The 15,871-nt window shown below is 46.2% G+C and overlaps 1 protein-coding gene across 1 annotated transcript in view; it reads right to left on the bottom strand.

Annotated features, from left to right (window-relative positions):
• LOC116836537 (uncharacterized) overlaps positions 1-15,871 on the bottom strand; it is a 50,686-nt gene that overhangs the window by 19,956 nt on the left and 14,859 nt on the right. The window contains exon 5 of the mRNA XM_075071703.1: positions 7,476-8,074. Within this exon, the coding sequence (XP_074927804.1) occupies positions 7,476-8,074 (599 nt within the window). The remainder of the gene's footprint in view (positions 1-7,475; positions 8,075-15,871) is intronic.

Below are 15,871 nucleotides of genomic sequence, written 5' to 3' on the forward strand. Positions count from 1 at the left end.
CCAAAACGGGCGATGCAATGTGTAGCGAACGCCGGTTAATGGGTAAATGTCTACAAGGGAAGAGGTTTGCTGTTTAAGGATGGGCGAGGGGTACGTCCTCCACCTGCCCTCTATGCTTGAGTCTGATCAACTCAGTAGAGCTTTGCTGTGTGCCATATACAGGAACCAGAGCGACCAGACGGGAGTGGAACGAAGTTCTTGAGGAACCAAGAGCAACAGAAGCGGCTCTAAAGGCTTTGTGGGGAAAAATGCACAGGGGCGGTCGCTGTTACTTTGCATGGTTGGTTTGATTTTATTCAGCATGACTGCACCGAGTTTCCCTGCCATAACTGGGTTTTATTATTGAATCAAGCACATTTAACACTTTAGTGTATTACTTTTTAAAAGACTTTCAAACATTTTTACAATTTGTAACTGTTTTAAGTTTTTTAACTCTGCGGTGTTAATTTGTGCAAAAACGTGACTGTTTTTATTTAATTACTTATGTTTTTAAAGTGACACATTTTGTAGCCAATTTTCTTTTGGCAACTTTAAGCTTGCTTTTTTTTTTTTTTTTGGTTGCACTTATTTGTTTAGCTTCATACACTTTGCCTGCAAAGCTGTACTTACTAAATACAGTTGCTGAAGGACAGCTGCTTTCTACCTTGGATTTAAGGTAACAGTTAACAAACTTGTGTGTGTGTGTGGGGGGGGTTATTATTGTTATTTGAGAATGTTTTTAATTTAGTTTGTTTTTCCTCCCTACAACTTTGATTTGCCTGTTATGCTTTTTACATTTATTTGGTAAGGTGGCACCTTGTGTTTGTGATGTTTTAGCCACTAGAAATAATCCTTGTGAAACTGCAGCCTTGATTTGGGCTTTTTTCGTTGTTTTTGCTTTATGAGAAAAACAAGAAGAAGATCCTATTTTTTATGGCTGCAGATGGGTCCTAGCTTTTAACATTTTATTGGCACTCAACAGACTTCTGCTGTGCTTTGCCCAGCCTTCTTTTACATACATCTGGAAAGTACCTTTCAAATATTGTTACAACTTTTACTTTATTTTAAAACTGCTCGGCCAGGCTGCATGGCACGCGCTTTACAGATCCCTTCTTTGCTCTTTCAGCCCATTCTTTTCTTCCTCAACATTTTTTACATAAGGGTTAATTTTTTTTACTTGTCTACCCTGGGCTTTTATTTTTAGGATAACTCTCTGCAATAACAAGTTTTTTGCCTTTTCTTTTTTGGTTGCGTTTGTTATTTAGCACTATTCAGTGACATTCCTTTTCCACCCCCAGACCCAATTTCTCCCTAATACCTATCTGGGAGTCTATAGGGTCCACCTTTGGATTTAACTTAGTTCCCCAATGACCTGGAAATCGCTTCAAATTTAAGCCCTGCCAATGCCATTGCTAAAGTGCTGGGCTGTGATCCTTGACAGTAAAGCTAGACAGGTAATAAATATCAGAGGGGTAGCCGTGTTAGTCTGGATCTGTAAAAGCAGCAAAGAATCCTGTGGCACCTTATAGACTAACAGATGTTTTGGAGCGTGAGCTTTCGTGGGTGAATACCCACATGCATCTGACAAAGTGGGTATTCACCCACGAAAGCTTATGCTCCAATACCGTCTGTTAGTCATATTAAGGGCCACAGGACCTTGCTTTGCCGTTTACAGGTAAGTAAATTGAATCGATGCTATGATCCATTATACCTGCCCAGGTTGAAATGGATCCGATCCGAAGCCACTGCCAGTCACTTACAAGGGAGAAAGCCTTTGAAGCCTCCCTCCAGCTTGATCCACCAAGAGACTCATGTTCATAACATCCACTCTAAATAACTCGGGTTTCTTATTTTGGCATAAAGCTTGACGCCAAGTTAATCAAACTCAAATGTGGGTACTGGGCAGTACCACCATCTGAATTACAAACAAGTCCCCTCCCCTCTTTCATACATTTTACAAGCATTATATGTATCAATTCCCTTATAGCGTTGCATTACATGCTGTATCAATGGCGTTGGTTACTTGGCAAAGGCCAACCCTGTGGGCAAGCATGCTCTGTCCTGCAGTCAGCTTTCCTCTCTTTAAGCTCATGACTTTTTCTTTTCCATTGTTATCCTTGTTTTTTATAATGTTTTTCCCTGGGTGTTCTCTCTTCTCTCTTAAATAGCTCAGACATTCTGTCCTTTTAAGCTAAGTAAGCAGGTCTACCTCTTAAAAACTACTGTGGCGCACTCGCGGAGTGCTTTAATGAAGATACGCTCTATGCTGAGGGAAGAGAGCTCTGAAAGCTCGTCAGCTTTAGTTAATCCATCTCCGTGGAGAGGCGGTAGCGGATGTGTGGCAGAAGCTCTCCCGCCAATACAAGCACTGTCCTACAGTGGTGATTAGGCGTCAGGTTCCTGATTACTCTAGTGCAGCCCCTGCTCTGGTCACTCAGGGAACAGAAAACTACTCATCCAGTGACCAGTATATTTGCCCTCTACCAGACTCCTGTACCCCACTGGCCTGGGTCTGTCACACTATATACACCACTACCTTGATATAACGCCACCCGATATAATACGAATTTGGATATAACACAGTAAAGGAGTGCTCCGGGGGGCAGGGCTGCGCACTCCGGTGGATCAAAGCAAGTTCAATACAACACGGTTTTACCTATAACGTGGTAAGATTTTTTGGCTCCCAAGGACAGTGTTATATTGAAGTAGAGGTGTACTTATCTTGGCCCAAACATTCAGTTTTCAGTCTACTGATCTAGTTACCTCCCTAATCCTGTCTGCCAAAAATTAAAGGCCTCCCTAATGACTCGTGTTCAAGAAAGGCCTACAAGACTAACTAACCACTGGCGGAATTTACCAAAGGCCATGGCGGATTCTCTGTCACTGAGAATTTTGAAATCAAGATTGGAGGTTTTTGCTAAAAAGATTCTGCTCCAGGAATTCTCTGGGGGAAGTTCTCTGGCTGGTGCAATACAGGTGGTCAGACAAGATGATTACAATGGTCTCTCCTGGACTTGGAATCTATCAACCCCACTACCCAAATCCAGGGTGTAATTTGAGCCAGGGCTGAGCCCTGGCACCGAGCCTGGCAGTTCAGAGCCCCAGCACCTCTGGGCCTGGTGGTTCAGAGCCCCAGCACCTCTGGGCTTGTTGTGTCAATTATTAAAGTAAAAACATGTCCTTGAGCCCCAACACCTCTTTCATTACAAATTTAAGCACTGCCTAAGCCCCTCATATCCACAGCTCTCAATCACCAGCTCTAACCTTCTTCTTGTCACCCTGTGTCCTTTTTAAGTGTGGAGGGGTTGTGAGGGATGCCTGGAGGCCATAAAGGATACCTGGAGACCATACCCAGATCACAGAGGGTTCCTAGGTATCTGGAGCACTCCAGATTTAGGCACCCAAATCGCAATTTTCGGCACCACTGTGATCTACCAACCCTCCGCCTGGCTGCCAATTAACATGCACCGAAACTCACTAGGCACCGAAATTTTTGCTGTAAAAGTGCACTGGGTATGCACTCTGCTGCCTCAGGCAAGCACCAGGTGCCCATCTCATACCTAAGCCTCAATATTATCTCCCAACTAGCCAAAGCTAGGTGGGGCCGTCCCGGCCCAGTTGTATAGATTCTGATCTCTAAAGCCCCAAAGAGTTCAAGGTGTTTATCAACTCTGTGTGTCCAGCATTAAACAGCAATAGATGGGTTTGGGGATAGTTTTAAACAGAGCCCTTCATTTCACTCGGTGAGTTGGCCAACACCCCAAAGTGTCTCCATTCAAATTGAAAGTTTATTGATTAAACACAAGAAAAGAACAAGAAATCAAAACAGGCCAAAATCAAAATCAATGGCTATTAGCCAGGATGGACAGGGATGGTGTCCTTCGCCTGTTGGCCAGAAGCTGGGAATGGGCGACAGGGGATGGATCACTTGATCACCTGTTCTGTTCATTCTCTCTGGGGCACCTGGCATTGGCCACTGGGCTAGATCAACCTTTGGTCTGACCCAGTATGGCTGTTCTTTTTATGTATGGCCTTGATCTGGAAACTGCAGTTGAGTGATTATACAAAACAAATGTAGAGCTTATCGAAACCTCTCTGCTTCAGAGTCTCCTGTTTTCAGGGCAACCTTTCTTTGCTGAAAGGGAGATGGTTAACTTTAGTCTCAGTCCTGATTAGAATGGCATTCACGTATCCTGTTCTGAACAGGGACAGACAGGGTGGAGGAGAGCTGGGACAGAGAAGATGGGTGAAATATGGCTTTTGTGGATGTTTTTGGACTACTGGTTAGTTACAAGTGGATGCTTTGTCTGGCAAGTGAACCACAATACCAGCTGCGTGATCCGGTTAGTTATGAATTGGTCAGGGCTGTCATTTGATGGCATCCTTTCTCCTTCCACAAGGCAGGTTTGGATGATTGCAATATACTTGACTTCAGGATTTGACAAGAAGCCAAGAGAGCAAGGTAAGATGAGAGGAAAGAAACAGTGGGGCAGAAAATAAAACAACAAAGGAAGGGAATACAATACAGGATCTCATGCACCTTCCTGGTGCTGGTAATTCTATCTCCCCACTGGTGGGCTGAGATCGGGACGTCACGGTAATGAGATGACTTTCAGCACTCACAGGTGAAAACGCAGTTCTCTAAAGAGGAGCAAGTCCTTTAGATGAGTCGAGATGAGATGAAGTGCTGGTAGGTTGGGGGGGATGAGCTGGGGGGAGATGAGATGAGGCGAAGTAAGCTGGGACGGGAGAGGAGAACTGATCTCATTTCCAGTCTCTTTTTAAGATACCCCCGAAGGGAAAAAAAGTGGGAGGCAGAGTTCATCTCCCTCCTTATTTTGTCCATCAATTAGGCCTAATATTTGTCTCACCAATTTTGGCTTATTAATGTCCATCTTCACTTCTCCTGTTTTCACCTTACATAATTTCAACACCAGCCTTATATCGCATCAACTTGCCCTGTGTTGTTTGGACTTAGGCTCGCTGGCTGCTTCTCTTGCATCTGCTCACTGGTTTGAGCACTGGCCTACTAAACCCAGGGTTGTGAGTTCAATCCTTGAGGGGACCACTTAGGGATCGGGGCGAAAATCTCTCTGGGGATAGGTCCTGCTTTGAGCAGGGAGTTGGACTAGATGACCTCCTGAGGTCCCTTCCAACCCTGATATTCTATGATCTGTTTAGAACATATTCTATTGAAAATAACTTGACCTACTTTCCACGGTGAACTCCTAAGTAGGCAAGAGTTATAGGCCAATTGTCACAACAGCCGTACTCATGATCAGATCTCTCCTAACTGCACCCAAAACAGCTGTTGGGAGGGGCACGACTCTCTTATAACTTTTAGCCTAGAGCAGTTACCCAGGACGTGGGACACCCCAGGCCAATTCCCCACGCAGCCTGGGTGGGGAAAAGGGATTTGAACAGGGATCTCCCACCTTTCAGTACAGCTTCCCCCGAACGCTGCCAGCTCCAAGGGGGCGGAGCTAAGGTTGCATGGGCATGTACCTTAACTCTGTATTGCCTGGTTTTCAGAAGGATTTTTTCCCCTGAACTCTGCCTTCTGCAAGGGCACGAGTTATCACCAGGCAGCCTAGGGTAACCAGACAGCAAATGGGAAAAATCGGGACGGGGGTGGAGGGTAATAGGAGCCTATATAAGAAAAAGACCCAAAAATCAGGACTGTCCCTATAAAATCGGGACATCTGGTCACCCTAAGGCAGCCTTAGCCTGTGTTAACAAAGTTTTTTGGCAGTGCATTTCCTAGCTTTTTTAACAGAAAAATGTTGGAGGAGGGGTCAATTAGTCTGTTGATGTTTGCACCAATATTAACAGCTGATACGTTGCTGGAGCTAGAGAAGCATAAAAAGACCCAGTTTTTAAACAGAGCTTTACATCAGTAAACCCCCCCCCCAATGACCCCCATTTTACAGATGGGAAGCTGAGGCACGGGCAGCTGATGGGCCTTGCCCACGGTCACCCAGCGGGCCAGGGGCAGACCCAGGAATAGTCCTAGAATAGTGGTTTCTCCACTAGGAATCACATAACAACCGCGTAGCCTAAGCGCTCCACCCGCACCCTGTGCATTTTGCGATCGTGGAACAGGGAGAATAGTCATGCTCTGAAATATCTGAAGTGTGTCGCTACAAATAGGGTGGGGGAGAGAAATCACAGACATGGGCTAGGTCCCAAAATCTTGGCAGCTTTATGACATGCCTCTGACAGTAACTTGGGCAGAAGAGGCGGGACAAGGAGCTAGTTCCCTGAACCTGAGCCCCAATGAGCTCTCCTCACTGCCCCGTGTCCACAGCGTGTTCTCAGGGCATGAGCCAAGCACGTCTCTTATCTTCCCATCACCAGGGCCCAGTCTCCCTCAACCCAGCTCACATGGTGAGGGGCAGAGCCCTTCAGTCTAAGAGGAGACCCCCCCCCATCTTGGCTTACATGGTGGGGAAGGAGGTCTGACCCCCCCTCCCATGGACAACGCCCCTAATCCCATGAGTGGGGGCAGGGAGAGGGGCTCAGACACCCCCCAAGAGACAGCCCTGTCCCCATATCCCATCTTATATAAGTGGGGCAGGGATGAGGGAAGAGACATCCCCAGAGGCACAAGGGTCACATGAGGGGGAAGAGGGAGGGGGAAATCAGACTCAACCCCCAGGGGGACAGGGACCCCACACCCCTGCCCCCATTCAAAGGTAGGGAGAGCAGCTCAGACTCCCTACTTCCCCAAGAAAGGCAGCCCCTATAGATCACGACACACATGGGAAGAGAGAATTTGATGCTGACAGACATCCCTGGCTAGTTCCCTCAACCTTCTGTCATTTTCGCCCCATATCCCCCTCCTCCTGCCCCCCCGCACCTCTCCATGGCTCTTCTCCCCATCCCTATCACTCATGCTCATTTCTCCTCTCCCATAATCCCCCCCTTCCCATGCTGCAGCTCTGAGCCATCAAACATCTTCATCAAACACACCCAGTCCACCGGGGACCACTGCATCAGCCTGGGATCTCAGTCAATGGTGTCGTCCCAGATGTCGTGTAGTGCAGTTCTCAGATCTGGCTCAATCCTGCGAAGCCACCAATGTCCGGGGTGGCCCCAGGGGTGGCACTGGGGAGGGTCAGGGCACACACCCTGCTGGAGCTATTTTCTCCATGGTGGTGAGACAGCCATCACAGCCGCGCTGCTTTTCGATAAAACGAATGGCAGATGGAAGGCCAGATCGCTGCGGGATTGTCCCATTTCGCACCAAGTCAAGCCACTTTATGCCTGTCTTCCCCATCCCTCCCCACTCAAAAATTCTCCTCCCCTCCCAGCAAGCATTCATATGTCCAGTTTCCCCCCGCCCCCCCCCAAAAAAACCATTGATTGCATTCCCCCACCCCCATGACATTTTCCCTTCTCAGGACATTGAGAAAGTTTCTTCCCTGTATGGATTTGCTGATTCCAAACCCAACCAAAGCCCCGACTGCAACCGCTCCCACATTCAAGATTTCAACCTCGTGTGGACTTTCTGATGTTTAATCAGATGCGAGTTCTGACTAAAGCTTCTCCCACAGTCGAGGCATTTATAGGGTCTTTCCCCCGTGTGGATTCTCCGGTGCGTAACTAGGTTGGAGCTCAGATTGAAGCTTTTCCCACAGTCCAGGCACTTGTAGGGTCTCTCTCCCGTGTGGGTTCTCTGGTGTCGAATACAGGTTGAGCTGTCACTAAACCCTTTCCCACATTCCGGGCATTTATAGGGTTTCTGTCCCGAATGGATTCTTCGGTGCTTAATCAGGGCTGAGTTGTCACTGAACATTTTCCCACACTCTGGGCACTGACAGTTTTTTTCTCCCGTGTGGATTTTTTGGTGCGTCGTCAGGTTGGAGCTCTGAATGAAACTCTTCCCGCACTTGGTGCATTTGTGGGGTTTGTCTCCCGTGTGGATTCTCTGATGCACGACGAGGCTCGAACTCCGATTGAAACTTTTCCCGCAGTCGAGGCATTTGTAGGGCCTCTCCCCCGTGTGCGTTCGTTGGTGCAGAATAAGGTTGGAGCTCTGATTGAAACTCTTCCCGCACTCCTGGCATTTATACGGCTTCTCTCCCGAGTGCAGGGTCTGAGATCTGCCAAGCTGTTTGCTCATGTTGAATCTTTTCTCACATTCGGTAGGTGGGTTTTTGTTCCCTCTTGTATGGGTTCTCTGCTGCATTGAGGTTTCCCGGATGTCCTTTCCACCTCTACTAGAACTAATGGCTTGACACCCTTTCTTCCCTGGCTGCTTTCCCTGCTGCCTTTCTGCCCTGTGCTGACTCTCAGAGGCTTTTTCGTGCTGGAGGCTTGATGCAATGTCTTCTTTGGAGCATCTGGATGATGCCCCATGGGGTTTTGGCTCCTTACAGCCTACTTGCTGTGGATTCTCTTCCTCATCCTCTCTCACCATCCTGTCGCCCGCTGGAGTAAAGAGAGAGAACCCAGACAGGAGTCATTCCCTCTGGCAGGGTGAGAGGAAAGAAAGGGGCATAGCAAAGAAGAGAGACACAGCACAATAATGGCTGGGGAGAATGAGGGCTTGTCTACATTCGATCCAGTGGGGGTCAATTTATCGCGTCTAGTCTAGATGTGATAAATCGACCGCCGAGCGCTCTCCCATTGACTCCGGTGCTCCACTGGAGCGAGAGGTGCAGGTGGAGTCGACAGAGGAGCGTCTGCTGTCGACTCACCGCAGCGAAGACACTGCGGTGGGTAGATCTAAGTACCTTGACTTCAGCTATGTTATTCATGTAGCTGAAGTTGTGAAACTTAGATCAATCCCCCCTCCAGCGTAGACTAGACCTGAGAAAGGTAAAAAAAAACCTGACCTCTGTGCAAATTTTCCTTCTCTGAAGTGCGAAGGGGGCACGTGGAGCGCTCTGATCCATTACAGCCAGGTTATTCCTCCTCATCTTTCAAACACGGAGTGTCCTCTGTCCCCTCCCCACAAATCCACCCCATATTTCCTCTCTCTAGCTTCACAATATAGAGTCTGCAGGTGGAGCCACGTGTGTGTGTAATAGAAATGAAGGCTTATCCCACCTATCAGAGATGGTCTAATTTTACTTGGTCCTGCCTCAGCCCAGGGGGTTGGACTTGATGACTTCTCGAGGTCCCCTCCAGCCCTACATTTCTATGATTCCTTCCAGCAGCGGTGAAGCACTGGGGAGCTAGAGAAGCAGTCAGGTCTCTGAACAGCGCTGCCTGATGACACTGCAGTGTGAAGCTAGAGAGACAGATGAATAACACAGCAATGATAAGGGAAGCCTGCATGCTTGGAAGAGGAAGTGGAATAACCCAGTGGTAATGGATCACAGAACAGCAGGTGCCCACAAAGGAGAAATTGGATTCTGCCATGCACATGCTCAGGGGGAAGTAAATTTGGGGAGGGAGATCCTGCCAGCTGTCTGTCAGGATGAGTGAGGCACTATGAGTGACATGGGTCAGGGGTAGGACCCTACCTAATTCACAGTCCATTTTGGTCAATTTCACAGTCATAGGATTTTTAAAATGGTAAATTTCATGTTGTCAGCTATTTCAATCTGGAATTTCACGGGGCTGTAATTGTAGGGGTCCTGACCCAAAAAGGAGTTGTAGGGGGGTTACAAGATTACGGTTGGGTTGCGGCACTGCTGCCCTTACTTCTGTGCTGCTGCTGGCGGTAGTGCGGTCTGGGCAGCTGGAGAGCGGCAGCTGCTGGCGGGGATCCCACCTTTGAAGGCAGAGCCACCGCCAGCAGCAGCAGTACGAACGGCATGGTATGGTATTGCCACCCTTACTTCCGCACTGCTGCCTTCAGACCTGGGCTGTCAGTCAGCAGCCGCCACTCTCGGACAACCCAGCTCTGAAGCCAGCAGCACAGAAGTAAGGGTGGCATGATATGGTACGGCCACCCTTACTTCTGCACTGCTGTTGGCAGGGTGATGCCTTCAGAGCTGGGTGCCCAGCTAACAACCACCATTCTCCAGCCACCCAGATTTGAATGCAGCAGTGACAGAACTGCAGAGTCTCAATGCGTGGATGAGACAATGGTGTAGAGAGGAGGGGTTTGATTTATTAGGAACTGTGGAAACTTTTGGGAAAGGGGGAGCCTATGCGGGAAGGATGCCTTTTTACCTCTCCCTGCTTGTTTTACTTTGTTGTTTAGCCACGGTAGCTCTTTTTTGGTTCTCTTACTATGTTTTTAATGTGAGGTATATATTTACGTTGAGTCTCTATTATGGTGTCTTTAAAAAGTTTCCACGCAGCTTGCAGAGATTTCACTTTTGGCGCTGTACCCTTTAATTTCTGTTTAACTAACCTTCTAATTTTTGTGTAGTTCCCCTTTCTGAAATTAAATGCTACAGTGTAGGGCTGCTGTGGTGTTTTTCCTGCCACAGGGATATGAAATGTAACTATATTATGGTCACTATTACCAAGCAGTCCAGTTATATTCACCTCTTGGACCAGGTCCTGTGCTCCACTTAGGACTAAATCAAGAATTGCCTCTCCTCTGGTGGATTCCAGGACCAGCTGCTCCAAGACGCAGTCGTTTAAGGTGCCAAGAAACTATCTCTCTGCATTCAATCCTGAGGGGACATGTACCCAGTCAGTATGGGGATAATTGAAATCCCCCATTATTATATAGAGTTTTTAATTTTAATAGCCTCTCTAATCTCCCTGAGCATTTCACTGTAACTATCACCATCCTGGTCAGGTGGTCAGTAATATATCCCTACCACTATATTGTTATTGTTAGAGCATTGAATTTCCATCCATAGAGATTCGATGGTCCAATTTGATTCATTTACGATTTTTACTTCATTTGATTCTACGCTTTCTTTCACATATAGTGCCACTCCCCCACCAGCACCACCTGTTCTGTCCTTCTGATATATTTTTGTACACTGGTATTACTGTATCCCATTGATTATCCTCATTTCACCAGGTTTCTGCGATCCTATTATATCAATATCCTCATTTAATACGAGGCACTCTAGTTCACCCATTTTATCATTTAGACTTTTAGCACTGGTATATAAGCGCTTTAAAAACTTGTTTCCTTCTAGCTGTCTGCCATTACACGATGTAATTGAATGGGACTCTTTTTTATTTGACTGTTTCTGATCAGACCCTGCCTATATTTTATCATTTTCCATCCTCTTGTCCCCACTAGGACATAGAGATACTCTATTAATAGATCCTCCCCTAAGGGATGTCCGAACCACGTGTTCCTCCGCACCTCTCAGCTTTCCCCTAGCCCTTAGTTTAAAAACTGTTCTATGACCTTTTTAATGTTAATTGCCAACAATCTGGTTCCATTTTGGTTTAGGTGGAGACCATCCTTCCTGTATAGGCTCCCCCTTTCCCAAAAGTTTCCCCAGTTCCTAATAATTCTAAACTCCTCCTCCCTGCACCATCGTCTCATCCACGCATTGAGACTCTGCAGTTCTGTCTAACTGCCCCTACATGTGGAACTGGGAGAATCTCAGCGAATGCTACCATAGAGGTCCTGAACTTCCATCTCTTACCCAGCAGTGTAAATTTGGCCTCCAGGATGTCTCTCCTATCCTTCCCTATGTCATTGGTACCTCCATCTACCACGACCACCAGCTCCTCCTCAGCACTACACATAAGTCTATCTAGATGTCTCGAGATCTGCAACCTTTGCACAAGGCAGGCAAATCACCATGCGGTTCTCCTGGTCATCGTGAACCCAGCTATCTATGTTTCTAATGATCAAATGGCTCATTACTAATACCTGTGTCTTCCTAATAGCTGGTTCCCTCCCCCAGAGAGGTATCCTCAGTGCTAGAGGATACCAAAACATCATCTGGAAGGAGGGTCCCAACTATGGGATTTTTCCTTCTGTTCCAGTTGGATGCTCTCCTTCCCTGGGACTTTCATCCTCCTCAACAGCACAGGAAGAAAGAGATCTTGGAGTCATTGTGGATAGTTCTCTGAAAACATCCACTCAACGTGTAGTGGCAGTCAAAGCGAACAGAATGGTGGGAATCATTAAGAAACACTTCCTTTTGTTTGATTTAAACCTGCTGCCTAATAATTTCATTGGGTGACCCCGATTCTTGTGTTTGTGAAGGGGTAACTAACACTTCCATATTCACTTTCTCCACAGCAGCCATGATTTTATAGATTTCCATCATATCCCTCCTTTAGCTGTCTCTTTTTCCAAGCTGAGCAGTCACCGTTTTTTTAATCTCTCCTCATAAGGAAGCTGTTCCGTCCCTGAATTGTCTTTGTTGCACTTCTCTGTAGCCTTTCCAATTCTAATATATCTTTTTTGAGATGGGGTGACCAGAACCACACACTGTAGTAAAACTCTGGATTTATATAGAGGCAATACGATATTTTCGGTCTTGTTACCTATTCATTTTCTAATGGTTCCTAACATTCTGTTTGCTTTTTTGACTGACGCTGCACATTAAGCAGATGTTTCCAGAGAACTAACCACAATGACTCCAAGATCTCTCTCTTGAGTGGTAACAGCTCATTTAGACCCCATCATTTTGTAAGTATAGCCGGGATTATGTTTCCAACGTGCATTACTTTGCATTACTCAACAATGAATTTCATCTGCCATTTTGTTGCCCAGTCAGCCAGTTCTGAGAGATCCCTTTGTAACTCTTTGTAACCAGCCTTGGAGTTAACGATCTTGAGTAATTCTGTATCATCTTCAAACTATCACCTCACAGTTTACCTCTTTTTCTAGATCATTTATGAATATGTTGAATAGGACTCATCCTAGCACAGATCCCTGGGGGACACCACTATTTACCGCTCTCCATTCTGAAAACTGACCATTTATTCCTACTCTTTGTTTCCTATCTTTAACCAGTTACTGATCCGTGAGAGGACTTTCCCTCTTATCCCTTGACAGCTTACTTTGCTTAAGAGCCTTTGGTGAGGCACCTGGAAAAGGCTTTCTGAAAGTCCAAGTACTCTATCCACTGGGTCACCCTTGTCCACATGATTGTTGATCCCCTCAGAGAATTCTAATAGATTGGTGAGACATGATTTCTGTTTACAAAAACCACGTTGATGCCTTCCCAACTAACCATGTTCATCTATGTGTCTGATAATTCTGTTCTTTACTATAGTTTCAACCAATTTGTCCGGTTCTGAAGTTAGGCTTACTGGCCTGTAACTGCCAGGATCGCCTCTGGAGCCATTTTAAAAAAATGGGTGTTATATTAGCTATCCTCCAGTCATCTGGTACAGACGCTGATTTAAATGATAGGTTACATACCACAGTTAGTAGTTCTGCAGTTTCACATTTGAGTTCCTTCAGAACTCTTGGGTGAACCCCATCTCGTCCTGGTGACTTATTACTGTTTAGTTTATCAATTTGTTCCCAAACCTCCTCTAATGACACCTCAGTCTGGCACAGTTCCTCAGATTTGTCACCTAAAAAGAATGGCTCAGGTTTGGGAATCTCCCTCACATCCTCTCAGTCATGAAGACCGATGCAAAGAATTTACTTAGCTTCTCCCCACAGCCTGGTCCTCCTTTAGCACCTCCATCACCCTGTGGCCTCACTGACTGTTTGGCAGGCTTCCTGCTTCTGATGTACTCAAAAAGCTTTTTGTGCCTTTTGCTAGTGGCTCTTCAAATGCTTTTCAGCCTGCCTAAATAAACTTTTACATCTAACCAGCCACAGTTCATGTTTCCTTTCTGTTTTCCTCAGTCAGATTTGACTTCCAATTTTTAAAGGATGCCTTTTTGCCTCTTTTTTGTTGTTTAGCTGCAGTGGCTTTTTTTTTTTTTTTGGGTCCTCTTACTGTTTTTTTAAATTAAATTTGGGCATACATTCAATTTGAGCCTCTGTTATCGTGGTTTTAAAAAGTTTCCATACAGCATGCAGGCAATTCACTCTTGTGACTGTTCCTTTTATTTTCCGTTGAGCTAGCTTCCTCATTTTTGGGCAGTTCCTCTTTTTTTAAGTTAAATGCTACTGTAGTGGGCTTCTTTGGTATTTCCCTCCCAAGGATGTTTAAATTTAATTACATTACGGTCGCTGTTGCCAAGCAGTTGAGCTATATTCACCTCTTGGACCAGATCCTCTGCGTCACTTAGGACTAAATGAAGAATCGTCTCTCCTCTTGTGGGTTCTAGGACTAGCCACTCCCAAGAAGCCGTTGTTAATGGAGTCTGGAAATTTTATCTCTGTTCAGAGATGACACATACCCAATCTGTACAGGGATAGTTAAAATTCCCCATTATTAGTGAATCTTCTATTTTTGTAGCCTCTCTAATCTCTGTGAGCATTTCGCAATCACCATCACCATCCTGGGCTGGTGGTTGCTAGTATATTCCTGTTGCTATAGTTTTCTTATTCAAGCATGGAATTTCTATCCATAGAGACAGAAATTGTCTAACAAACTCTTATTGTATTACTGACAAGTAAACCCACGGGTGACATTCTCCGCTTAAGAATCAGTGGATGGGGAAAGGCGAGGGTTAGCAAACTATGATGGGGCAACCAAAAAGAATAGCTAGGTGTCAGCAACTGCTCCTGGTAGCAACAGCAAACAGTTTGTAAAACTAGAGTTAACGCCATGCCACGAACGGTTTCCGACCAGAATTGGCTACTTTGCAGTTATGGAACACGCTCCAGCAATCTGAATGCGCGCAGTAACATGCGCTGAAGGTGCATCTGCTCACTGCTTTAAAGAGGAACAGAAGGGCTGGCTCGCAGGGGAGCGATGGGTAGAATTTGACCCGGGGGTCGTAAAACAGACAGACACTACATGGTGCAGGAGCAGGGGCTGAGATAGGGGGAGGGGAAAAACCCTAGAATAGGAGGGGTTGCAGAAGGGGATGAAAGTTATCACAAAGAGGCGAAATAGGGTGAGGGTGGTGGATGGGCTTTTCTTTCTCTTTAGGGAGCACCTCTGAGCCCCGGCCCCCATGGCTGTGGTGTTGAAGTCACAATGCGGCCCACCACCTAGATACAACAGCTCTTCTCTATCTGAAATGAGGGCTCACGCTGCCAAAGGAGGCTGGATTCGGTGAAGGGGTATACACATCCACCTCCCCAAACTTATTCTGGAATTCTTGTTCATGTCTTTGGTGTGAAAAGAATTCCTCGTTCGTTTACGCAGGCGTCACCCGCCTGCACAGAGCCTCATGGATCCCTTGCAAATCTGTCTTATCTGCTCTTCTGATTGTCTCAGTGGTGATCCACTGCCAATGTGGATTCATTCCATTGATTTATGTATTTATTTCAATGGTGGTTTTATGACTCAAAATTGGCCATTTGCATCTTTGAAAATCTCCCCCCCTAAAATATGAGCATAGACAAGGTCTTAATTCTTTTTTCTTTTCTTTTCTTTCTTCTTTTTTTTTAAAATCTTGATCTAACAGGCATTTTCCCTCTACAGTTTGTTTATATTCCACTTTGTCTGGCGTTTGCTGTTTCTGAAGGAACTCAAAGCCAGTTCGTACAAACAGTTACCCAAAAACGTATTGTATGTTACTACAAATTGTTCAAGCCAGATCCCCAGCTGCTGTCAATGGATCACAACTCCATCAGCATAAATGGGGCCAGATCCCCAGCTGGTGTCATATGAACGGCCCTACTGGGTCAGACAAATAGGTTCATCTAGCCCAGTCTCCTGTCCTCTGACAGTGGCCAGTGTCTGGTGCCCCAGAGGGAATGAACAGAACAGGGAATCAACCAGTGATCCATCCCCTGTCGCTCATTCCCAGCTTTTGGCAAACAGAGGCTAGGGACACCATCCCTGCCCATCCTGGCTAATAAACATTGATGGACCTATCCTCCATGAAATTATCTAGTTCTTTTTTGAACTCTGTTATGGTCTTGGCTTTCCCAATATCCTCTGGCAAGGAGTTCCACAGGTTGACTGGGAAGAAATACTTC

This window comes from Chelonoidis abingdonii, chromosome 12 (genome assembly GCF_003597395.2).
Source record: "Chelonoidis abingdonii isolate Lonesome George chromosome 12, CheloAbing_2.0, whole genome shotgun sequence".
Taxonomy (NCBI): domain Eukaryota; kingdom Metazoa; phylum Chordata; order Testudines; family Testudinidae; genus Chelonoidis; species Chelonoidis abingdonii.